A 27,434-nucleotide genomic window follows, 5' to 3' on the forward strand; every position below is an offset into this window, starting at 1 on the left:
AATGCGACAGCAATTTCGAGCAATGTCGAAGAAGTAGTCTCAGAAAGAGAGCGTAATTGCGCCTAACTGATACAAGAGCGGCGCAGCGAGAATTAAATCTTCGGGGGAAACTGTTTTATCTGCGAGTCCGCTACGAGACCGACTCTCGAGAACAGTTTATGCTGAATTATTTCCACAGGATCTCGATAAAACAGGCTTGCTGGGCGGAGGAGTGTTGATTAGGTCGATCGAACCTTGGCGATATCTTTTCTAAAGGAGATTCGGTCTCCCCCGAAGCGTGCGATGCTGATTTCGCGAAATAACCTTAATCAACTTAGGGGTCGCCTCGAAATATTATCGCGTCGCGAGGAGACAGGAAAAATTTATGGACCAAGAGAGCATCATAATGAGGGCGACGCGTTGCAACGACGACTCTTATCCGGGAATTTTTCGACTCCGTTTTTCCGACACTGTATCCCTTACACAATCTCTTTTTCTGTCCCTTGCTCTCATTTTGTCTATCTTTTTCTATCTCTTTTTCTCTTTCTTTGTCTTTCAGTCTCTTTCTTTCATTTTCTCTCATTTTCTGACTCTTTCGCTTATTTTCCCTTTCTCCCATTTCCTCTCTCGCTTCCTGCCTTTCTGTCTCTTTCTCCCATTTCTCTCTCTCTCCCTCTCTCTCTCTCTCTCTCTCTCTCTGACTATTTCTGTCTCTTTCTTTCATTTTCCCTATCTGTCTTTCTCTGTTTCTTTCTTCCATTTTTGTCCCTCTGTCTTTTTCTGTTTCTTTCTCTCATTCTTCCTTCCTTTCTCTCTTTCTCTTTCTCTCTCTCTCTCTCTCTCTCTCTCTCTCTCTCTCTCTCTCTTCATCGCAGGAGTTACATTAAACCACGCTATGAAAAGAATTCCGTGTAGAACTCGAATAATTTGATATCGCACAACGGAGCGCAGGAATTCGCGAAGCGACTTCTCGATGGAAAATCGCGAAAATTGTTTTTCCCAAACGCTCGTGAGTATGGCCTTTTCCCTGCTCGGACCTCAGGATCGCATTACCGGCCGAGATTATTAACGACTGGAACAAAAAAGCTTTCGCATAGTTCGGAGCCAATGCAATTCACAGATTCGCAGACTGGTTGTGTCGTAAATGCGAGAGATACCAACGAACGATGTTCGTCGATAACGAAATTATAAATAAGAATGTCGAATATTGAGCTAGGTGATATTTCAAAAAATTATATTTTTTAAAGAAGTCAAGTATAATAAGCTTTATTTCTGCATTTTTAAATAACGTATACGAAAGTGAAGCAAGTAGTTCGGATTGGTCAAGAATTGAAATCTGCAACAAAATATTAAAATAGATGCAGGCAATGTTTAAAAGAAATTCAGTTTTGATATAATACAGGAATAAAGAAACTAGCAAATAAATAAATTTAAAAATAATACAGTAAACAGATAAAACAATTTGATTTGTCGACAATTAAATCCTATAACAGAATGTTAAAATAGATGCAGTGTTTTAACAAATATAATTTCTAGATAATACGTACAGGAATAAAGCGACAAGTTTCGCAAACAAATAAATTTTGAAATTACGGCTGAAATGAATTGAACAAATTATTTCCAGAAAAATTTTATCGTGGAACATAAAATGGCGTAAAATATAATAAGCTAAAAAATAGATAGAAGCCGAATTTAGTGGCTTGTTTTATCCGGCCATACGTACCGTATAAACATAATTATGTATGCTAATTGGTCCGGATTTAATTGGGGCTGTCGCCGCCCGGTATCTCGGCAGAATAAAAACTCGTTATTTGCGGGGTGTAATTCCTCTGGCAGACGTTTTTACGCGCGCCCGGCGGTTCAACGGTAAGATGATAACACGAGAAACAAGCTCCCTCTGAAAAAAAAAAGAATTCATGACTCCACCGGAGAACGGTTTCCTCTGACCGAAATAACCTCCGAATGATCCGGGGGGTGGGTCTCCTCTGGGCCGAAATGGATGCCCGGTGATTTATTTTATCGTTGAACCCCTTGGAGTGTCTCCCACAGTGTGTGTCTGACTTATCTAACAGCGGTTGACCCTCGTTCAGTTAGCGTGCCGACATTCGGACACGAAGCTACGACTTTATTTATTTATTTATACGGTCGACGGCGAACGAGTCGCGCACGCCGCTGAGAGTTTGCATAATCACGTTCTATTAGACCAATCGCTAAATTTATTAAACGTTTTAGACGCTCCGGCGTTTACGCTTCGACCGCCGCGAAATTTCCATCAAGTTTAAACTATTTTTTGGTATACCGAAACATCACCCGAAAATTCGATTGTAAAAATTGAGTTACACTGTTAACTAACAGTTGTATTCTTTACTGATTACATGTATTGTGAAGATAAGTTGAAATCAAGCTAATTTATATTAGGTCGGTGCATAAGAAGTGTTGCATTTTTATGTATAGCCTGAGTCATATTTAACCAAAAAGAATTTTTTAAAAATACTATCTTCAAAAAAGATACGAAGCTTCTACCATTCATTTAAAAATGTAGCCTTTCAAGTGCACTAACCTGCAACATTATAAATTATTCTACTCTCTTAGACACGAATTAAAATTTTCAAAAATGTGACCATAACTATAACTTTAATGATTTAAAGAGATTGCGAAAAGCGATTAAAATTGCAACAATTGACTAGACAACGGTTCGCATAATTTCGGAGGAAAGCAAATACTTAATAGAACAAATAGAAACAAAACTTGCATACACGAATGCAGTGTGCTTTATTATTCTCGTTCATCCAGCATTTCAAAGATATTAAAAATTCAATCTTAAATTACGACAACGGGACATGAAAGTTTCATAACTCAGGGATTCAAGGGGTTGAATAAATCGCCCGGTGTTCCGGGATATTAATGGCGGTCATAGTTCGACCGGCAAGGCGTTATATTAATATATCGAAGGCGAGAGCTCGCGCGGGGTCATCTGAAAAATGACTTCCAGCATCTACGCGCCATTATAATAAATACCAATGAGGCTGACGAAAGTGGGTCGTTTATTGTAAGTTCGGGAACGTGTACAATAAGACGTCATCGATCAAATAGGAAGGTCGACTTCCGTTATCACCCCGAGGACGCCGAAGATAAAATACATCCGGGTGGAGGAGGGAAGAACCCGTGAAGAGGGTGACGAAGGTCGACAACCCCGACGAGAGCCTGTCATTTTTTTCGGCGGCTGTGCCGCGTGGCAAGTGCGAAAATCCAGGACGAGACGTCTCAGTTACGTCATCGCGCCACTTCTCATTGTTCGATGCGGGTGCGAGAGAAAAATAATGCATGTAGGGAGGACGAGAAACAAAAGACGCTTGAACGCTGCAATTTATTGTCGCGTAGATTTAGAATAGCGATGCCGTTTTAATCCGCGATAACAATACTACTGAGCGGTGGTACGTGCTTCGTATATTTATAACTACGCTGTCGATTTGATGCATTTGTGATAAAAAATAGAGTAGACGGCTCTGAAAACCTTAAAGAAATACTAGTACTTTATTTAAATTTTTCCAAAATAATTAATGAAGAAATACGAATTCATTTCATTTCTTTTATTATTTTGTGCGAAATGAAATTTTACGAGACGTCTGTATTACACTAGAATAACTCGACAAATTAAATGTTATTTAAATATGCATATATAAACCTTGCAAAAATTGCAAAAGGTGCTATTATTTCTCCACACAAATTTCTCAATGAAATTTAAATTTAATTTTAACTCAACGAATTAAATGTCATTGAAACGTGCATGAATAAACTGCAAAAAAGTGGTATACTTTCTTCTCAAAAAAATCTTGAAGGAATTTTAAAAAAAATAATATAAACTAAAATACCAGCTCAATTGTCAAAAACAAAATAATCAAGTAACAATACTCTGGGTCCCAATGGATTCAAGCTTCCCCTTCAGTATGTGAAGAAAATGTAAACTCAATTTCGTCGAGGGTTCCAAACAAAATGCTGCCGTAAGTTTGAAGAATGTAAAGCAAATTTATAGGGGAGGGGGGACGTGGTAGAAGTAGAAAATATTTCGAATGAACGTGACACGGATGCTTGACGTTTCATGCAGTGACGAAACGTACGTTTCTCGCGCGGATATACGGTGTCTTTGACGGCTGTGTTCGACACACGCGCCGACGATATTATGTGCGATAAAATATCCCCGTTCGATTTGTCGCCGGCGGAAAATTCGTAGAGCAGAGCGCCGTTGTTTTATTAACATGATCGATGTCATTTTTCATATCGTCTCGGGGAAACACGCCGGCAACGGATTGATAGCGAGAGCTCGCGCGCTATGTTTCCGATCCGAATTATAACAGGAACCAGATATTCGCGGTGATATTGCTCTCCACGCCGGAATCCTATAGATTTTCCCGAGCTCAATTTCCCTGGAATCGACGACGGGATTTAATAAAAAGTATTGAAAGCTATTCGACTCTTTAACATGTTTTCAATAGACACGGGGATCGCGCGTCGCTGCGCTCTTTTGTATGCAGCGATAACGTGTCGCAGATAAGATCGATGATCAATAGATACAAGGAACGGGTTTTAAAGAGGAACTATGACAAAGCTGCGTCGCGTAATTATGCAGCGTTGATTAACACCTGGAACTATTAAACTAGTCAAAGTGACTTATTACTAATTTAACAACTCTTGATATTATCAAACTATTTCTAAGACAACATTTTCGGTGAACTAGAAACGCATGGAAATTGCTTTTTTTTATAAATGATACGATGCTTGAAAATGAGTTTAATTATCTGCGCGTATAATATTCTGATTTTGTAAATTGAAGCGCTTCAATGCCTATCAAATTATACAACCTTACAAATGTTATCTGAAAATTCAGCTGAAATATCAATTAATTTCGAGGCGATTGAGGTATCTCGTGGTAAATTACGAAAAATTGTGAGATTAATTTTCCTCCTGTTTACCTATCATTTCCTTCATTTTATTCAACGAGCTCATGCAGATTTGCGGAATAGATTGAAATTCGGTACGAAATTATTGAAAATCGGTCGTTCCATTTTATCGAATGCGTGACGAATTAATCCTTGTATTTCGTAATAACGTTAAACTCTCGTCCTAATTAACATCGATCGCCTCTCAAAGCGATTTTATTATTTTGATTTGATGTTCAAGAGAATTAATATCGACGCGAATATTCAAGCATCTATAAAGTTCTGGAATAAACTGAAACATCTTATACAAAATTGCTCGAAGCATCCATCTTCTCCACCATAAGCTCCGAAAATTTTAACGCGACTACACTTGCAGATTTTATACATTTCTGCATACGCGATTGCCCAAAGCTTCGTATCGTAGTTTTCGAAGTTTCGAAAATTCGCGAAAATTCACCGAGATTGTTGATTTATTTCCAAGTTGATACAAACTTTGCTTGAACTAACAAATATCTGCTTACTTTTGGACTGCTTACTTTAGACTTAAAAATTCAAGCAATGGAAGCCTTAAATAAATTATTTAAAGCTATAAAAGGAAGTCGTGTTCCAAATGAAAGCATGAACAGTTTATGCAACGATTGAACAATTTTTCAATGTTCAATGATGTGATAAAACAGACACAAAATTAATTAGTAGACAAAGTTCGACTCAAGTTAATTAGCAGACACATTTCTATAAATTTCGACCGATCAAATGCGACGAAAAAATATTATTCTAATGAATTGCGATCGTTTCGATTTTCGAAATGTTAGTCCACATTATTGACTTCACCTTTGATATCCATCCAAATGCGGTAAAACATCAAGTATCCGTTGAACCGTGAACCAAAACCGATGCCAGCTGGCTTTTTTGCGGGTCGATGTTGGCAGCGTGTCCGAATTAGCTCGGGACCATGATTATTCGATTTCGTTCGAGCAGTATATAGAACAGTAGCGCCGTTGCGACTCCCTTTTCTTGGATCCTGTCAGAAGCGTGCCAAACCCGAACGGACCATAAATTCCGGCGGTGCTGTTCTACGGACTTACCTGTCAGTAAAACAGGAAGAGTATTCTGTTGTCATGAATTCATCCCGACGAGACAACGAAAACATTTTCCGACGCCTACAGACGTTCATTAACAGTATACTCCCATTATTAATTATCTCTAATTTCATAAGAAATTATTTTCATTAAATCAATTGATTTAATAGTGCTATGATTTTGCACGTGTATTTGGTAATATTTCAAAAGTGCAAGGTAATTTTTGCGTGCAATAATAGCGTTTTATTGTAGGAATTTCGTACCTTTATGGCTGCCATGATATAGACGGAAACAATATTCTTTTTAATTACTATTTATTCTTTATATTGTGTATGAAATTAGAATATATGCTTACGTTGATTATTAAAGCGTGATTAAGTAAATCTGTTCAACAAGTTCATTTAGTAAATTATTTAGAAATAAATTGTTTAGTATTATTATTTGTATTCTTGTACTCTTTTTACTACTTCATTTGTACTCTTATTTATACTCATATACTCTTCTTATACTCTTTCTGCAAAAATTGCATACATCTGTTACTAGCAAATTAAACCAAAACAATAATGTATCACTGTAAAATAGTGAACACATCATGCGAATAGTTTCTGTGCAAATCATGGCAGAAGATCGTAGAAGAAAGATCCTAGAAAAAAAGGCGCATTTCGCTACCGTGCCCGGCGATCGTCGGCGCCGAGGCCTTTAAAGCTCTACAACTTTTACAGTTCCCTTTGGGACCGCACTTTCACAGAATAGGGATTGAGAAACTGTAAAAAAAGGATCGATCGTTTTTTTTCGATCGTTTAAGCCGAAGGACTTGCTTTACGCACGTATCGCCACCGCGAGCGTAAAACGAGACGACTTGTCGCGACGAGACGCGGCGGCGACTTCTTTGATCTTTCGGAATTTCATTTTTTCCCCATTTTCTTCGCCCGTCACCTTCGAGAAAATAATGATCGAAGAAAGGTCGAGCTTTGACAACAGATGACGGGCGGCCCTTTAACAACGCTTCGATAGTCAAAGATGTCCGACGAAGCTGTTACAAAATTCTTGCACGAGGAGAAATAACAGAACGAGCTGTGTTGCGAGATGCGTCGATTCTCCTCTAATTAACCTGGAGAAGTTAACAATTTTTTATGGAACGTTAATTTCATTCCTCCAATTTGCAAGTAGCAACTCGACGCGAATAATATTTGTGCGTCCGATTGTACAGCGTTTCTTTCGTGTTCTGTTTAATATTTCGCTGAACCGATTCGATATTTATTCATAAATTCTGTAAATAATGAATGACAGTGTAATTACGTAATTACAAGGTTCAGTTTAAGTACTTGAAGATATTTCCTCGGACTTAGCGTCGAGTAAGAAGCTTTGCGGACTGTTGGAAGACGACAAGTATCTTAAAGAGTTACAGTTCCTCCGAAATGAAAATGAACACTCTGAATGGTGCTTCTCGTTAAATAGAGAAGCTTGCTTGATGTATTTGTTCTTGCAACCGTAAATTATTTATACATTCTTCGTTGCTTTTTCGGATCGATTTTCAAGGAAGATATAATTTTAGCATCTTTTCCTGTTTCGATTTTCAGCACGATCTACTGCACGGGTCCTTTGCTACAAACGGTGCAGCTCGCCGGGATCTTTCGTGACAGCAAAACCTTCGTCGATCTTCGTCAGATACACGACCCCGAAGAAACCCTCGCCAAGTAAGTACCAATCCATCATCCCTCCGAACGTATACGGTCAGATGCTTTGCCTTCCCTTGAATTTCATAACAATCCACGTGAAACTTCTTCTCTTGAACCACGTAAATGAATAAATTAATTCGATACGCAGACCGACTAATTTCTAAATGAGACTTTGCAGAGATACTGTTGCAAATAATGCCATATGAAATTCATCATTTTCTCAAGTCTAACAAGTTGTCGCTGTTTTATATTTTATACACTCAAGTTTCTCACAAATGCGTAAATCTCCAGTTACACACTAATGTTTCTGACAAGTGCATAAAATCCGTGGTAGCATACTTCTGTTTCTCATAAATGCGTAAGCTCTGCAATTATGCGCTCATCTTCGCGAGGAATGCATAAAATCCGCAATCGCGTACTCATGTTTCTCATAAATGCACAAAATCTGCAATCACTCGTGTTCGTAAAAAATGCGTATAATCTTGCAGTTAGACGCTCGCGGTTTCCATAAATGCATAGAATCCGTAATCGATTCCCAATGAATTTCAATTCCACGAATTCCGTCGGTATCGATCTTTATTACTAACTTCGTTTCATTTCCGTGATACATAATTTCGTGGATATTATTTGGTATCCGTTTAATTCGTACAACACGTCGTGGCTTCGATATCGTTCCGTTTGAAATATAGGCAGATCAGCGGCGTCACACGCCAGCTTGAATTTAAGGGAAACAATGGTTGATACGACGTCTGGTTTCTCTGATTCAATTGAACCATAGAATGCACTGCAGTGAACGTTGCGCCGTTTCACTTAGGGATACATTTCGTGTCGCAGGGACCGGCTGCGATACAACGGCAGCGAAAATATCAAATATTAAGCTCTACGGAAACGTCTCGCTGACTTTCAATTTTTGAATGTACCCTTCCAGTTTCCAGTGCCCTCGTTGCCGAGATTTCCCAGCGCGGTAATGCCCTTTGCAGAAAACTTACCCCAGAGTTTCGCTAACAGTGCAGCTTGTCGAGGTTGCATGGTCTGCATACAGAACCTTAAAAATCGATGCCCCTTTATGAAACAAACGACAATAATATAATCTCTGTTGTAACGCGTTTAGAGTCTAACCCTTTGCAGTTATATTATGTTTATACGTAGATGCCAAGCTGATTGGAATTAATTAATTAACGAACGAATAGTAATGTATAACAAGGAAAATCAAGAAGGAGAAACAAAATTTACCGATTCTCTTTGAAAGTTTAGATGTACGATAATATATTTTAATTTTATGTAAAGATCAAGAAAATGCAGAGTCAGAAGATTACGCATCATGATTTCCAACTTCCGTTTCAGTCGATTTACATCTCAGTCTCGCGCGTCGGAGAAAATTCAATCTCTTCGTTATTTCGATGGCTGGAAAAACTTGATTTATTTCATATTCCGTAAAAATTGATTCACAACACAAATATTTCACGCCGTATGATAACAGTCGTTACGTTTCGTTCTTTGTTTCAGCTCAATAACACAGTTTCATTGAATTTCATGGAAAAAAATGGCATTCGTTCTATTTGGCCGAAGTTTGCTGAAAAAGAAGCTGCTTTGTTAAATTTTATAAAATTTAATAATAGCTTTTTGTTTGAACGAAATACAATGAAACTTGTTTTGTTAAAAATCTTATGAAATTCAGTAACAATTAGCGTGGTCGAATTAAATTTAACGAAACTAGCTTTATTAAATTCACGTATTCGGGTAGCATTTGTTTTGTTCAATTTCGTGAAATGCGATAGCATTTGTTTTATTCAGTTTCATGAAATTTGATAATGCCTGTTTCGTTACATTTCTCGGAGAAATTTCACTAAAATTACCACGTTGTCTGCGTGCACTTGCGACTGAAAATTAAATGAAAATTTCACGAGTTTCAATCGGGCCGCGATATTCCACAAATGTACGAATTTCCAAAATTTAACGACCGCGATAATGCACGATAGACAGACCACGGCATCGGAACGATTAAAATCCACTCCGCCGAGATCGATGCTCGCAAAGGCATTTTCTCCGATCAGCCGAAAGCCCCGAGCAATGAAAATTGCACGATATGCCTTTGTAAACCCTTGGCCATGAAAGCCTTAAATTCCCTTCCTCGTTCTTGTTTACTCGGAAAGCGGGTCGACGTGCAGAAGCAACGACCCGGTTCGATATTATTCCCATCGTTTCGTTTTCACGGAACACCGGAACCGGGGTTCCCCGCTAAAAACCCAGCTGGGTTTTACGATCGCGGGGAAACGAAATCACGGCTGCCTCCGGGTTTTTAAACTGACCCCACGCGATCTCGCCGGGAACCATCGTGCGTTAAATCACCCGGGCCTGTCAGGACATTTACGGTTCTCGTTTTACGGCAACGCGTTACGTTCACTTTCGTCCACCTTCGCCGCGGCGAATCAGCGTTCCGAGAGCGTTTGCACCAAATCGGGAGACTCTTTGAATCACTCCCGATCTGAGAAACTCGGTCGTATGCATAGTTAAACCGGTTCCCGCCGTTTCTATGGACGAAACGAACGTGATATAGTTGACAGTTTTACGGGGAACGAATTGAGCGCGGACGGTGTAACACGGACAGATTGAATATGGATGTCTCCGGTGTACGAAATCATTGCAGCTTGACATTTGCAGCACTTTCTGTGCACTTTTGCACAATGATTAATCTCTCGGTATTTTCCACTTTGTGATTTCAAGATGAAATTTCTGATATTTATCCGATTAAATAATAATTTTTAGTTAAGATTTTTAGTTAGAAAATGATTTCTTTCTGCAGCGAAAATATATTACAATAAAATATATTTCTATTAATATATCCAGAATATAATTCTAAAAATAACATTTTCTCAAATTACCTAGTAATTTCAGAATTCACTATTAGAATAGCGCAGAATGATCAAATGCTGTATATTTATTTTCGGCCATAATTATATATATTTTTCTATTCTCTCAGTTTGAAGCTGTTACTTTTTAAGCAAACAATGGTCGCTATTATCGTCTTCCACAACGCCGTAAAAGCAGTCCACGGATAGAAATTAAACCAGAACAAGACGTAGCGTTGTCACGCGCGCGTCCCGCGACTCACAAGACCGACGATCGTTTCAAGATGATTGCGTTGTTTCGCGGGCGACCAATTTGCTTCTGTGCTTATGTACGGCTCGTAATGGCCGCCTGGTATAAAGTAAGCATCGCTCTGATTCGCGGCCGCACGACGGTGCCCGTTCGGATCATAGAACTGCCGCGGTGTAGATCGTTTCATGCGAAATGTCGAAATTCGGCCGTGGTTTACGAGCATTGTGGGACGATCGAGGAAATTCGAGGGGGCGGAGAGACTCCGGTCTATAGCAGGGGACCAATCGTCGGGATCGACTACGATTATTGCCGGTGACTCTTGTGTCCCATTGTTTAGCGAGCCTTCGCGTGCATCTGTATTCGGGATGGTCCCTTCGGAGGACTTACAGTCGCCGAAAGTGGCATTTGGGTACCTTTTAAAATGCAGTTACACTTTACTTGACTAAATGACTCGAATTTTTTTTTAATTTTAGAGAGTCTAATTTACTGCCCTATAACCAAGGTATTGACTTTTAATTTTGTTCTTACGATTTTTATTTGAAATATTTTTAATTCGAAATATTAAGAATTCAGTACTTTAGAAAATAAGTAATGATTTTACACGAATTTTGTTCAGTAAAAATATAGTTAGAGAAAATATCACACAGAAAAGACGATTTTAAATTATATATCTCACACTTTGAACTAGTCATTTGTACAATTATTATTTTCGTCTAAAGTACAGCTTAGACCAACATCTCTATCGTTAAAGTAACATTCACTTTTTGTAATTAACTCTGACACTTTTTCACAAGTTTTAACAGCGGCAACGGCTCTTAAAAACAATGCACTTCATTACGGTTCGATTATAATTAAAACAATAGCACACTTGGAAATTTAATTATAGAGACGATCGAAACGAGAGAGCCCCGGACGGACTTTATTTTGTTTGATTTTTGCCCCGGCAATGACACGCGATCTGGGGCTCGGTGAACGCCGGTGCAAGGCTGTTTGCAATTAATTAATTGGCAAGATGATTTCTATATGGGTTCCGACAGCCCGATACGCATCGCGGAGCGGTGCAACGCAAACGTTTCCGCTGTTTGCCGTGTCATGATTGATTAACTGACCAATCGGTCCTGTTTGTGCTTGGACAGCTTCAACAACCTGATGAATGCAACAAACAACAAGCCGTCTCGAAGCCAGGTGGACCAATTTGTGAAGGAGAACTTCGCCGATACCAGCGAGCTTCTAAATTCGACGTTGCCCGACTGGAAGGAGAACCCGTCGATCCTGAAACGTGTACAGGACCCGAAGTATCGACAATGGTTGTCGAACCTCAACGCCATTTGGAAGAATTTGGCGAAGAAGATGAACGATGACGTGGCCGAGAACCCGCAGAAGCACAGTTTGATCTACGTCAAGAACACTTTCGTGGTTCCCGGAGGAAGGTTCAAAGGTGACGTGCATAAAATCTTGATTAATACAGGCGTTTCATCGTAAACTGATCAGTGAATGTCTACACTTTTCGAATCTGTTTTAATGTAGCCTAATTGCGTTAACAGTTGACAAATCTTTCACTAGACAATTGTTTTCGCGAATCATGAAATTGTAGCTTCAACATAATTCAGCTCCTCTTAATTGTAAATACATGATAATATTGCTCGAATATATATTATTCTGACAATGTTTTATAATATTCGATTTGTTTCGTTATTAAATTATAATTTATCGATTTATCTGATTCGTAACGCTATTTCTAATTCTCTCAAGAATTTTTACGGAAAAAGAATTGTCTTAACGAAAGAAAAAGTGAACAATTCAATTTACCTTAATTATGAAGATATCTGTGATTGTGAAGATATCTGTAATTATTTAAAATATTCAATATGTTTCTTCGGAGTTATATTAACAATGCATGAAGTTTTCAGGAATTTCTTTTTCTTCACTAGGTTAGAATAAAAAAATGCCTGATGTAATTATAAATTGAACAGATCGATAACGATCTATTATTATCCGAGTGGCAAGTAGTTACACATTTATGTAAGCTTTAAAATGAAATATTAGTGCTACATTCCAATATACCTGTTGTTAAAAGTTGCCTCGATTATCATCGTAAGGGGCCGATTAACAATAATCAGATTCCACTTAAATGGTAATGAATGATAGTGCACGACAGACGTAATTAAGCGTGATTAATATCCTCCTACATCGATGTATCGTAATATTTAAACAGCGGTTTGAAGAAATTACCGCCGGTTTTGTTCGTTACGAGGAGAATATTCGCATCGCGTATTCTGATAATTATTCAATCTAATCCGGCCGGGTGGAACTATAGACGACCACATTTTACATAAGCGGCGATCAAAACGTTTATCGCTCGGATCATAAATTCCGATTTCACACTTACGCGCATCAATTTGTTGTAATGAAGATAAATGCCGGCTACGCCCGATTAAGTGTTAAATGACAAAAACACGCGGCCTGGTATTGACGCGGTCGGTATTAATCAATGGTGATTTAATTAATAGAAGTTGAGAGCGCGGCCGGCATCTGGCTAGAATTGAAATGTCGCTTGAACGGCTGTTTCTATCCGACAGAGTTCTACTACTGGGACAGTTACTGGGTGATCGAAGGGCTGCTATTATCGGACATGCATCAGACTGCCAAAGGAATGATAGACAATTTCTTGTACATGGTGGAGAAATATGGATTCATACCGAACGGTGGTAGAATTTATTACCTGATGAGGAGCCAGCCGCCGATGTTACATCTCATGGTGCGTCGTACTTTTCTGATATTAATTTTTCGGGATCCGTTTTCCAGTTTATGCGCGTCGCGATATAGTACTTCCCGGGGAAAATTGCTCGCTGGACGCGGTCTGCTCGAAACTGCACGCTTTTTGAAACACTCGATTTCGAAAATATTTTATACACTGTTACTTTTATTTCGACTATTTTTATTTCGAATACTTTTATTTCGAATAAATTTATTTCAAATACTTTTATTTTGAACACTACTCATTTGATGACTATTTTCATTTGTAATATTTTTATTTTTACTCATTTTAGTTTTACTATTTCCTGTTTCTCTATTTTTATTTTTACTATTTCTATTTCTATTATTTTTAGTTTTACTGATTTCAATTCTACTGTTTTCTGTTTCACTATTTTCAATTTTACTAGATTTATTCTTGATACTGTTAACTCGGCTATTCTTATTCATAGATTTTTCATTTCCATTAGCCTTACTTTTACTACTCTAATTTTTATATGTACTGTGTTATATTTGATACAAAGCTTTCCATAAAGCTTGAATTCTACGGAGTGCTATTTATTAATTAATAAATAGTAAGTAGTCTCTGTAGAAGCTTATTGGATTTAATCATATTTTCCTCCAATTTATCAATTTCTCCTTTTGGCAAGAAAATCTACAATTTCAATACAGTACACACTAATACATTTTTCCTTTAATATCTCTAATAAACTTTGTCATAGCCTTTACACAAATATTCGCGCTATGAAAAATACCCTAACAAATAATCATTTCTACAATCGATTTAAATAACCAAATGCTCGTCCACATTAATATAGCATAAAACTTTGCTTAAATGAAATGCTCTAATCGAAATTGTCATCTAAACGAACATCTGTTCGATGTCGAACAAAGACGATCAAGGTATAAAAGGATGTCATATCGTAACATCGATCAAATTTGACTGAAGAATAAGGATAATGAAAGCGTGAGAGAACATTGCCATTCGAAGCTCCCATTCGAGTCCCATAAACGAATGGATTCGATTCGGTCCGCGTAGTAAATTACAATCTAAAGAGACCCGTGAATGGAATCCGTCCAGTAATCGTGTAAAATTACTGGAACGAGACCGTCCTAGAATTCCTAAATAATCGCGTCAGTTAGAATTCCATTTATTAGCCGTGTCACCGGAAGTTCGACGGCTCGTTTCCGAATCTACTTCATCGAACCGCGTCGTGCACCAACACCGAACACTTATCCCCCATACCTATTACCATACCGAACATAAACCGAAAATTCCAACTAGCATCCATCGATGCCCGTCGCCGGTGTGTCCGATGTTCGAAATCGAACGAGATTTTTCTGGCTTTGTTCGCCCCCCACTGTCAAACTTCCCCGCGTTTTCTCTCTCCTCACGATTCCGAGGCTTTTCTTTCGGCCCTCGAAGATTTCCGCGCGATTTACCGCACGAGCTCAATAGTCGGAAAATGCCTGTAATTTAGAGAAGAAATGGGAAGCCCCGAGGTTCCTGGGAAAACCCCTGTTAACAGAGCTTTGCGCAAGAAAACGTATCACTTTTCAAGCTGAGTAGTTGCTTATCGTTGTCGGCGATCGAACACCGGCTTGATGTTTCCAGAGAAATATCTTTTGGACGATCGAACGCTGATGGAACACTATCTTTTCTTGGAGAGAAAGACTTGGACTTCTGTCATAATTTTTGTCTCTTTGATTTTCGGGATAATTAATTCAACTTGTTATGGTTATAAATACATGATAACAGGACTGCGGATTTTTATACAGAATACAGATAGTCTATGTCGATTGCAAGGGACAGAGATTAAGCCAAAAGCTTTTTCTTGTTTAAATAATTTTGGTAGATCTCAAATAATACGATGACATTTTTAAGTTCTTTTAATTTTTCTACTATTTAAAATTACAGCTATTGATTGTTGTCGTAAACGCGAAAAACCGGAGTCGAATAATAATATTGCTCCAATGTACTACTTCTAATATATTTTAATAAAATAAATAATTCTGTAATTCATTGGACAACAAAAAGCATTTCCCATAAAATTTTTCCAAAGTCCGTACTTGGCAATATTCAATATGATAAACATGACCTCTCATATAAAGAATCACAGCGATAAAAATACATAGAACTCAAACTCTCGAAAAGCTATCTTAAAGTAGAAGTTTCAAGGTTTAATTTAAAAGAAAGACCGTGATCTTACAATCACTTATCACAAAGTTATCGTCAAATAAAGTTGGCCAACTTATATCCAGAATTATTCTCTGCATTTTCTTGAGCAATGAACCAATAAAGAAATGAATAAAAACGAAGGAATAAATAATACAATACCAAATAACATTGCAGTTCTGTTTAATCATAGTTTAGTCTAGCCTACCACAGCTTGAAAAATACGAAAACATGCACTCGGCTCTCAACTTTCCGGAGACGACACACGAAAGATCGACAATCTGCAAACTTAAAGTAAACGAGCACAACTCGTAGATCGTCACCGTACAAACTCCGTCAACACGCGAATAGCAAAGCACGTTTCTTAGCACGCGAAATATCTCGATTCACGCGAAAAATATTTCGCGGACCGTCAGCGAATATCCTCGCGCGTGCCGGGGAGGAACCGGTTCTTTGACAAATCAAGGAATAATCTCGAGCCCTCGGCCGCAAAACTCTCGGCTGCCTTCGCCGCCGTAAATCGCATTTCAAAAAGTTTCTTCGTTCACCCTGTATCTGGATCCGCCGTTTCCGCGGGGAGTCCCGCGCGAGTCGATCCAGATAAAGAAAATATTCCGAAGAAATCTCGCCGGAGCTATTTATTTCGACGGGACGCGGCGGAATCGTGAAGCCGAACCGCCGACTACGAACCAAGCCACGAAAACAAATTGATAATTCCATCGAATTCTCTGCCCGACTTTGCTATCGCTGCCGGCGACCCGCCCCGGTAATGATTGGTTTCGCAGTGCCATTGTATTCTCGTTTGTCGGTCCAACGGACAACTTAACGTCCCGGAAGCCTTGAATAACAGGGGCCGAACCCCGCAGCAACGGTTTCGCCGAAAGTCGGAGCAATTCGAATAGTATTAAGAACTAATGCGAACGATTTTCGGTCGATTGGATTGTTTTGAGACGATTTGGAAGAAACGAAATTTGTGTTTTCTGTAGAATTACGCGGAATTTTATATTTTATATTTATTTTGTGACTTTGTGTTATAATTACTAGATAGGTTATGTTAAATTCTTTTATTCTTTTACTTTGTTCATTTGTCAATAAATATGTCAATATATTTATCGAATAGGACACATTAATTTTCTTTCTTCAAAAATGAAGAAAATAAAATAATAAAATCTATGTAATGTGTCTTATTCGATAAATACAAAGTCAATTGTGAAAGCAATGATTTCATTGAAAATTAAACAAAATAAAAGCATAATGAATTCAATAAATTTAAGACAAATCAAAGGGAGAGAAATTAGGCACCTCGCAGAAACTAACTGCATTGTGCTACAATGCTTTAAGCAAATTCAGTCTAAAATCAACACATATCAGGTCATTACATTTACAACTGAGTAAATCTAGTGCTAACACATTAACACATAAATCTAGAGTACCTTCACAATAAATCAATGAAGATAAACATTAGAACTGCATTATCTAGATTCTCTTAGTAGATCCCAGTATCGCGTCTTCGAAATGGAAACGAGCAGACCGGTTCTCAAAAAGCGACTTATCAGTTTTGAAACTCCTATCCCGCGTTCCTCCTTAAGAGGCCGATCCCAGCGTCCTACTTGCCGATGCAACGAGCCCTTTAATGTGTTTCCGGCGAAGACACTCGGTTGCAAAGCTCGCGAGAGGTCGTGCCGCTTGTTCGTTCCGAGGTTATTGCAGTTTCGAGGCAGGCTCGAGGATGTCGCGAAACTTTGCGCCCCGTTGTGCGTTACGCTCCGGCGTTTCACTGTTCTTTCTGTTTGCTCGGCGCAGGTCTCGAGGTACTTGGATTTCACGGGAGATTACGATTATCTGCGTTCCATCATATCCACCTTGGAGGAGGAGTTCGCGTTCTGGCAGAACGAGAGGATGATCAGCGTGAAGAAGAACGGGAAGACTTACAAGATGGCTCATTACTTCGTGCGCAGCAATGGGCCGAGACCTGAGAGTTACAAGTAATGCTACGCTCACGTATACGCTTTTGAATTTTTAATTAAAGAGGCTGTGGCAAATTTGAGAAAAAGGTTAAATAATAAGATGGTCAAAATTGCCTTTAGACGTTTTTGAATGACTATTCGATAGCTGATAGAAAAAAGAACGGTCTCAGAAAACTTTCAACTCTGTAGCTTGATCGAAAGGGTAATTTACCTTCTTGGATGCTTTTTAAAGTTTGGAAAAAGTGTGACAAATTTTGGATAATAAGACGCATGGTAGAGAATTGCAGATTTCTCAAAGACAAACATATGTGCTTTTTTTATTATTAATTTTGTGATAGCATATATATGAGTGCATCATAGTGGAAAAACAAATAGAAATCGAATTTGTCGAACTTTTCGCTGTAGAAGAGAAAATTACACTTGTTAGTTTTACTGTAGGTGTAATTTTAAATGTTATCTAACAAACTAATCCTTGAGCAAAGAAATACGATTTAGGAAAAAGAAAAAATTGTGGTGTAACTGATATATATATTATACAATAATATATAATAAAAAGAGCATAATTTGAATTTGAAATCGAATTTGAATTTGTACGATTGAATTCGTATTCTGTAAAAATGTTCCACGTCTTGGAAAAGAATGCGTACACACATAGGAAAATCCAAGTTGTATCAGTTGAGACATTATGCAGTACGAATGGCCCGATGCACATGCATCGTTTAAATGTTAATTACTATCGCCGAAGATAAACTGACCATTAAATGGTGGTAAACGCGTGACAAATTAAGCTCGCCCGTTGTATTGCGTTACGCCCACGCGCGGGCGCGCGCACACGTACACGAAATTGAGTTGGTCGTTGTTTGGGGGGGCAAATATTTATATGCTTCGAGCTGGAACTCCTTAGAAGCGTTAATACTCAGCGTAGACGTGATTAAATGCAGGCGCACGTGCATATTGCCGCCTTGCAGCCACGCTTACCGGTTCGACAGTGCATTCAAATCCGTTCGCAATTAAATTTCATTCGACTGTTGTTTGCAGTTCCTTTCATGATGTTTTAATGGTATTATAGTCCTGGCACGGTGTACCCATGGACTGCGATTGAAATTACATCGAACGAGAAATATGTACCTCGTTACTTGATTAAACATGATTGACCATAATTGATCGTGGGATAACATTAATTTACTGGAAAGCATGAATTGTGTCTTTCATCGTAATAACGAGAATAGAACAGTGTTTGTTCACTTACGATTAATTAAAGGGCAACCTGAATCAACCTAACAAATTGCGATGCTTTCGAATATTAAATTTTCTTGTCAATGATTACAAAATATCTCAAATTCAAAGACGAATGACAATTATTCTGCTTTTTCTATTTAAAAAATGTTATGGAGATACTAGGTTTTGATTTTAGTAGAAAATTGGACATTTTTCGTATTTTTGATATTTGATCCGAAATGTTGTCGAACGGGGAAGCGATACTAGTGAGAATTGTTTCGCTTTTGCGTTCGACGCTTTCGTCGCGACAAACAAATATTTTTAGTGCCGCAAGCGACACTGTGACAATTGAGAACTTGTGTTTTAGGGAGGACTACGAGATAGCGCAGCAGCTGCCCGCAGAATCGCAGGAGTTCTTTTACAACAATATAAAAGCCGGCGCCGAAAGTGGCTGGGACTTTTCCAACAGGTGGTTTAATGGAGATACCGTAGACGGAAAGCTCAGTTTAGTGAACATCTCGACCGAGTATATTATACCTGTCGACCTTAATGCGATTTTGCAACAAAACGCGCGACTCCTGGGTCAATTTCATAGGATCCTCGGCAACTTCAGAGTGAGTAGCCTTGCAATATGATAAAACCAAATGTCTTTAGACTCTATTCGTGGTACTTGTTGCTCCTGTAGCACGATCCAATTAAAAAAGGAACTCATCTACGCAATCGTTGTATACCCATCTTACGTACAATGTAACGTATTCAAGTGCTCAAACCTTTCCTTTCATGCAATAATATTTGAATATCGTTTGTGCGACGAATCTGGTAAGAACGATGACGCAGATACATTGTGTAGGTCTATTTCGCGTTATTTAAATTTCTATTAAGACTTCATTACAATTTAAATTTCTATTAAAAATTTATGACAGCTTAAATTTCTATTAGAAATTAGTTACAATTAAATTTCTATTAAAACTTTATTGCAATTTAAATTCCTATTATAAATTTATTACAGTCTATATTTCTATTAAAAATTAAATAGAATTAATTTTACCTCTTATTTAATATATTGTTGTCTTTATTTAAACTTGACTAGAAACGTTGATTAAATTTTGAAGTTCGTCTCTTTATTAGTATACTTTGTTTAGGTATCTGTGTAGAAGATCGTCAGAAAAGAATACATGAAAAGTTTGTTAGTCAATTAAAGTAAAAGCTAATATAAAGAATCAATTAAGTTATCTCTCCAGTTCTTCTAATTTCATTGTTAGACATCAAATGTACAAAGTTCTACGAAAGCAAAGTCACGCGCGTCTCTTTCGTCGTTTCAAACAACTTGTTTAAATTTGATTAAGATCCACCACCCTAGCCTTCTTACTCTTCAAACACTTCCTTACTGATTACGACTGGTTTCCGTTTTTATAAAATTTTGTATTCGACACGGGACATCGCACAAAATTATTTTCATTAATTTCCAAATGACTTTAGAAAAAATATTCACGAACTTAACGTCTAGCAAGAAACCAAATCAATGATCTAAACCATAACATAATTACAGTAAAACCTTGATTAAAATTTGAAACATTACTTCTATGAAACATTGTTTATTATAAAAATGGGCAATGCTTTAATTTGGCACCGTGTCTAAGTACTATAATTCAAAAGATCTCCCTATTAGTTTTATGTAACGAAAGTTCTACTACATTTGTATGATTTTGATTATTAAATTACAATTGAAAAGTTTCCGAGCTAGAAGCAAAAATAGAATAGCAGTTTCCCTCTCGACAATTTTAACAAATGTACAAATTCTTCACATGTATTCATTCTTGTCAGGGAGCTCGTTCTACCGATCATGCTTACCACGACTCCATGGGCAATAACGTTCGATACGAATTATTTTTCTTTCACGTTCCCAAGAACTCCGACAAACTCTCGTCATATTTCCTCCATTCATTCACAGAGAGATCGATAACTTTCGCAAAGGCGTTGTACACACAGCGCGTGGCTCTCGGTAAAGCGAGAAAATTTATAGAAAGTATATAGATTCGGTTCGTCGGTGGTTCCATTCAAAAGTTGTGCTCGCCGCGACATGACAGTGACAAACGAGCTCGCGAGGTCTTTGATTCGAACTTTTCCGAATCATCGATTCCAGAGGCTTGACGACTGTTGCCAAAAGTGAAATATTCCCCCGTACGAAAGTTTCCGCCGGTGATAAACCGGCTTTCTACCGCGCGCCCGCGGAGATTATCAGAGAGTTCCGTGCGATATCTCACCGGCGTTAAGTCATTAAAGCAGGTGAATTGTAGCCGGTGTTCCGGGGGCATTCTACTTGTTTAATCCGGGCTTCCTTGTTCGTGTACAAACGACGCCTCCCCCCTCCCCCCTCCCCCCTTTCTCGGTCTAAACGAAGGCACGCGAGCACGCGCAACAAATCGGAATGACAAAAGATAAGCCCCGGACTGCTCGTCCCACTTCGCAGAAGTCATTATGCCTAACGATCAACGATCCTCTGTATACTTCCTTCGGCCCGGTGTATAACTTTCGCTGAAAAGAAACAATAAGCGAATCACGCGATATCATCGTTGACGAACCTTGCCCGTCGTCGCGCGAAATGCACATGCACCTCGGAGCAGAGCACCATAACGCGAAAACGGGAGAAAGCGAAAGTGTAACGACGACATTCGAAGCGTGTTCGGTTAAACATCACTAATTACAAATGACTGGCGTTTTTCTGGTTGTCGTACAGATAACGAAAATTGTTCTATTGTTACAAATAACATACACCGATGACGTGGAGGTTCGTTCGTTACAGATAACAGTTGCAATTGACGAAATGGGTTTCCGGTTATGAATAACCATTACTGATAGCTAGAATTTACTATTGGTTACGAATAACCATTTCTCGACCAGTATTAAATAAACAACAGACAGTGTACAGTAAACAAGAAATTTAATTATTATCTGCAATATTCATTTAATTTTGAATTCGTTAATTACTATTTAAAATAAAATCGGCATAATTACGAATAGAGGAAGCTTCTTCCTAATCTAAAATAATTTTTCACTCTCCGATCGTAATTTTCAGAAAGCAGCTTCTTACGACAAATTAGCGGCTCAAATTCAACAAGCGATCGACAACGTCCTATGGAACGAAGAGGCAGGAATTTGGTTGGACTACAACCTGAAGAATAATCAGCCCAGAAACACGTTTTACCCGACGAACCTCGCACCTCTGTACACGTTGAGCTACAATCAGGCGCAACGCGAGGAATACGCTTTGTCGGCGGTGAAATATCTGCAATCGGAAGGCATCGATAGATTCTTAGGTGAGAGAGACGATTGCCATCGGTAATTGGTTTTCGAAAGAGAAACGAGTCGTAAACAAGTGGCTGTAACTCTCTACTCGAGAGCTTTAATCCGTCGTGTCCTTGGCGTTCTCTTCATCACCGCGATTCAATTTAAACTTTTGCCGGCCTCGAAAGAAATCGGCGCTGCGAAAGTTATTCTCGTAAGAATGAAATCGAATGGAATCGCGATAAGAGACGAATGTTCACCTCTGTGTGCCGCTGGTTGCTTGAAAGAGCACCGTTTATCGGTCCGAGAATATGTAGCTAAGCGCGGCTCCATTCGGTCAGTCGAATAGGTGTATTAAGAATTCGATTTGACGTATGTCCTCGTGGAAAAGGATCTTAGGCTGCGTCCTGAGATGATGGACCAGTTTTTATCTCTGTCGATCTTCTTTAGTCGACGAATTTTATTCCAATTCGTCATTATTTTATTGCTTCATGATATTCGTAATGATGCAGGCGAAAGTCTTGTTGCGAATATTTTATTTCATTTCTTACTTTTATATTCGGGATTGGGTCTATTTGGACCCGAAGTATTAATATTGTTCTTCTAGGATGTAGTTTCTGATCATTTAAATTATTTAGGTTGTTTAAATTATTATAGGCTGCACTTGAAATATACTAGAAAAGACAAGGTACATATATAGAAGGAGTTAAAAGAAGAAGAAAGGTTAAATTAAATGTAAAATGTTGATAAGCACGCGCAGTCAAATTTTTACTAAAAGTTCCAACATTCACATTTTAAATAATTCTGAGTAGTTCATTACAGATTAAATAGAAAGCCAGTCATTCGATTTGTAAAGAAATCTTCAACGCATTAAATCTAGGAATTAAATTTTGGTCCTTGTATCAAGTAGAATTAGCCAGCAATGATCAGACGTGGCTAATTTCTAATATTTCAAATCTCGAACATATTTATGAATTAAAGTAAAAAATATTTAAAAATATTTAGTAAAAAATTGTGCTCTACACTACTACTGAAAAATTCCTCGGGAGAAATTCGATATTCCTCGAACGAGCAAATATTTAAGCGGAAATATCCAACGAAAAATTGAAGTATATAAATGTCGAAGCACAGTATATTCGACGAAAGCATTAAAATATTAAAATGTCAGTCGGCGAATGCTCTAGTTCAATGTCAATGGGTATGTGTAAGAGATGCTGCGAGCTATGACCGGAGGCCGAGGAAAAGCGAATTCTCGACGGTGCATTTCGCTGGAATCCGACGGCGTAACCGATGGCCGAGATAGCAAATGTCGGAGACGAGTATTATAATGCAGGAGCCTGGTAAACTTTCATCCGAAAAGCAAGAAATGCCGCGACCTAGTTTTTTCTCCGTACGCACGTCTAGTCGTAGTGGTGGTGGCTGTAAAAGGTGAGCTGACTCAGTCGCCGTCATTGACCACGACGCGCAGGTGGCAACGGGTGGGGTGGATCCGTGTGTTAGTAAAAGCGAGAGATCCGCGGACGAGAAGAAAGAAAACGGCAGTGAAATATCTCGAAATTATGCATCACTTTAAGCGATGATATCTCGGCTATGAAAAATCGTAATCGAAATGGAGTACAACTCGTTTTAAATGGGATTCATGGAATCATTTCCATATCGATGGCGGTGTCCTAATTTTAATACCTATACGTCTCTTCTTGACGACATGTATTTGTATTTTATATTTTATTCGCTGAATTCACATCGTCAAATTTGAACGAAATTTTTGCTATGAAAATTAGTCCTGACAATTTAATGTTAACTAGTTCAGTTATTTAACCATTCCTTTCTTTTCCAGACATATTATTGCTGAGATATATTATTTTATTACTGATTCTCTGAGTCTGTTAATATTCAATGCAAATTTATAATTCTCCTGTCAATTTTGATTCAACAAATTTTAATATAGAGTAAAATTTCTCCATATTTATACTTCTTTAAATATAAAAGTCTTCGATACAATCTAATAATAATTTTAATTATTATTCTTTGTTATTTTAATATTCCAGTTCAAATTATATTTTGTAGTAGAAAATGCACTCAAATAAGAACCTAAAATCAATATAGACTTTAATAATACTTTTATAGAATTGAATTAATCACAGTCGTTTAAAAGTCCATCTATCACGCGGAACAAAACATAAGATTGCAATACGTGATCCTTTAATAATACTTGTCACTGTGTTTCATCATTTGGTAGCGTGTCGACCATGCCCTATTGTAATAAAGTTACAGTAGTATAATCAGCATTACCGACTTGTTAAGAAGCTAGTATACGTTACTCTAATAACTGAGATTAATGTCGCAAAGTTGTACATTGTTTCCAGAGTTACGACTATAGAAAGTTTCATGCATTATGCTGCACTGGATTCCGTTTCCAGATGTCTGGTGTTGCATGCGAGTCTGTTTAAAATTTTATAACTTTGCACGAAGCATTGAACATCGTCTTAAATGATTAATTATGATTGGATAAAATGAATTTCCACACGAATTCAAATTTTTGTAAATAATTTCACGAAATGAACAGTTAGAGAGAAATTGAATTTTTAGACTATGAAATCGATTATGGTGAAAGAATTTGGTTATAGAATTTTATTTGCGTAAATTTCTACGATGTATATATGCTTCGTTAATTATACATTTCATCTTGGAAATTATTTTCACGATTTGTCTGTCCTTTTTACTCGCAGGCGGAACACCATCGTCCCTAAATTACACGGGAGAACAATGGGACTACCCGAACTCGTGGCCGCCACTGCAATCATTTGTTATAATGGGTCTGCACAAGACTCGTGTACAAAAAGCAGTGTCTTTCGCCGAAATGCTGGCCGACAGATGGGTCAGCTCTAATTACATTGGTTACTCGAACACTGGTCAGATGTACGAAAAGGTAGGTCGCTAAAATTTCCTTATTTTTCATGTCCTGTGTTTCTTGAAACATTATTCTAATTAAATAATGCGTAATAATACTATATTTTATCTTATAAATATCAAAAATCGATCAGCAATTTTCCAGGATAGTTTCGACGCTGATAAAATATATTTCTCCAATCTTTTACTCTTTTACAAACTTATAAAATTTTATCAAAGTTATCTTATGTGCTAAAACACAATATTTTAATTTATAATCATTTTTAAAATAAATCACCAATTATCGAAGGTAACTGCGTCGCTAAAAATAGAAATATATTTCTCCAATCTTTTACCCTGGCACAAATGTACGCAATTTGTTTAAAAACGAAGAGATCGATTGTGTAACGTTTCTCGTAAAACAAGTTGAAAAATTAAATAAATACAGTAAAAGAGATTGGACGAACTTTATTATTCAGTATTGAAAGCGACAGAAAATCGATGCCTCCTTTTCGGATACTTCGCGAAGTACGTCCGAATATTCTTCTTTTTGCATTGTCAAGATAGAAGCGCTTTCAGTAAACAATTTTATGTACTCTCCAAGCAGCCATGATAGCTATGGCAGCCGTTCCTTCAAGATCGTATATCGATTGAAAGGAAAGAAGGATTGCAGGCTATCGTCAAGCATGCTCAACTTGAATCTTCCACTAATTCATCATCTTTTGCTTTCTTTGGCTATCTTGTTCGCCGTGAGAATTTATTTTCCTTTTCCTTGGCAAATATTAGGAAATATTGACATTTTTGTTAAATATCTTCCAGAAGAATTCGCGTGAATTATTGATTCACGATTGCCCATTGAAAAATTGATTAAGGAATCGTCAACTATAAATCGTTGAGTTTATAAAAATTGACACAAGGTACGCGAATATAATCTGTCTAATATTTACAATAATTAAGCCACGATACCATCAAAAATTGTTACATTTTCGAACCATCGAGGTTCGCTACGAAATCCTTCAAACAAGGACTTCCGTACACTTGATCCTTTCTCAGGGCTTCCACCTGTTTGTAGGTAAATGTTTGCTCGTTGGACTACGGAAATTGTTGTACGTAAACAACGCGGCGCCAGGGTCCGATTTCCTTGTGTTCCAAGGATGAAATAATTTGATCAAAATATACTTTTAACACGCTTACCAAGGATGACATGATTTCATCAAAACGTTACATTATTAATATACGAACCAAGAATTGAACAATTTGATAAAAATTTGGAAAATATTCGCCCGTGAAATAACCCAGTCATCTTTCTCGTGGGAGATAGACAAGCAATTCCCTTCGAGTGCTTCTACGATGCATTTCCTAAGAGTATCATAAAAGCAACGAAGAAGTTGATCCGATGACCTTTCCGGCAAAAATAAAATTTTCACGTTTCGCGCCGTGGATCTAATGATCCTTTTCTGTTATAAACCATGCGGGGATACAGTATTCGTGTTGTAAAAATGCTGCGGTACTTTTACGAGCGAAATTATGGATGAAATCGAAGATCTCTTGGTGGAGCAGTCTTAAGTGTGTGCCAGAAGTCATTTTATTGCCAGCCCTATCTAGAGGTAATTGTGGAAGATGGATTTTTCATGAAGCGACAGTGATGCGAGTCAATAGTAAAGTGGTCCTTGAATTTTTCAAACAGCTTAATACATTCACGCGAATGAATTATGGTTGCATGCGATCATGTTAATGGACCATAAAAAATGTGCCAATATTTCTGTCATACAGTGTTAGGATCTTTACGACGAATAATTTTGTGACCGGTTAATGGTACAGAATTGTGTTGATATCTAGTAGTATAGGTCAATGATAAGCTCCTATGACCAATTCATAAACCGTATCGTTCTAATTCTGACGAAATACTTGGAACCTTCTTCATTCTATATTTATTAGACTGTAAATCTTATGAATTTGAGAATTTAAAAATATTATCACGTTATCTTCGATTTATTACAATTATAAAAAGTAACAAGTTCATGTTAATTTATTTTCTGACTCTGATAATTGACTTAGACAATTTGTACACGATTCTTTTATGAAAGATATTAATTCAAAAATTATTATCTTAAATGGTTAATGTTACTGGAACTTTTAACATCTGTTTGCTTTAACAATTTATCCATTCTGTACATAATTATGTAAAAATTTATGGAGATAATGTTTCAGTTTTTCGTTTCACGAGCAACTTTTAACTCAGTTCTGACAAAAAAAGTTCATGAAGACAGATTACAAAGCACCATAGAAAACGAAGATTTCACCGCGTGAAAGTACAGTGTCCCCTATCTAGGGTATTAACGCGAACAAATGGGATGTCCGGCAAGTTTTAT

At 37.7% G+C, this 27,434-nt stretch overlaps 1 protein-coding gene across 1 annotated transcript in view; it reads left to right on the forward strand.

Annotated features, from left to right (window-relative positions):
- The window catches only part of LOC144468438 (trehalase), a 63,815-nt gene that overhangs the window by 27,403 nt on the left and 8,978 nt on the right, over window positions 1–27,434 (forward strand). Inside the window, exons 2-8 of the mRNA XM_078177896.1 lie at window positions 7,576–7,692; window positions 11,910–12,211; window positions 13,353–13,531; window positions 17,507–17,688; window positions 19,256–19,502; window positions 21,965–22,205; window positions 24,903–25,102. Coding sequence (XP_078034022.1) covers window positions 7,576–7,692; window positions 11,910–12,211; window positions 13,353–13,531; window positions 17,507–17,688; window positions 19,256–19,502; window positions 21,965–22,205; window positions 24,903–25,102 — 1,468 coding nt within the window. The remainder of the gene's footprint in view (window positions 1–7,575; window positions 7,693–11,909; window positions 12,212–13,352; window positions 13,532–17,506; window positions 17,689–19,255; window positions 19,503–21,964; window positions 22,206–24,902; window positions 25,103–27,434) is intronic.

The sequence above is a fragment of the Augochlora pura genome, chromosome 4, assembly GCF_028453695.1.
Source record: "Augochlora pura isolate Apur16 chromosome 4, APUR_v2.2.1, whole genome shotgun sequence".
Taxonomy (NCBI): domain Eukaryota; kingdom Metazoa; phylum Arthropoda; class Insecta; order Hymenoptera; family Halictidae; genus Augochlora; species Augochlora pura.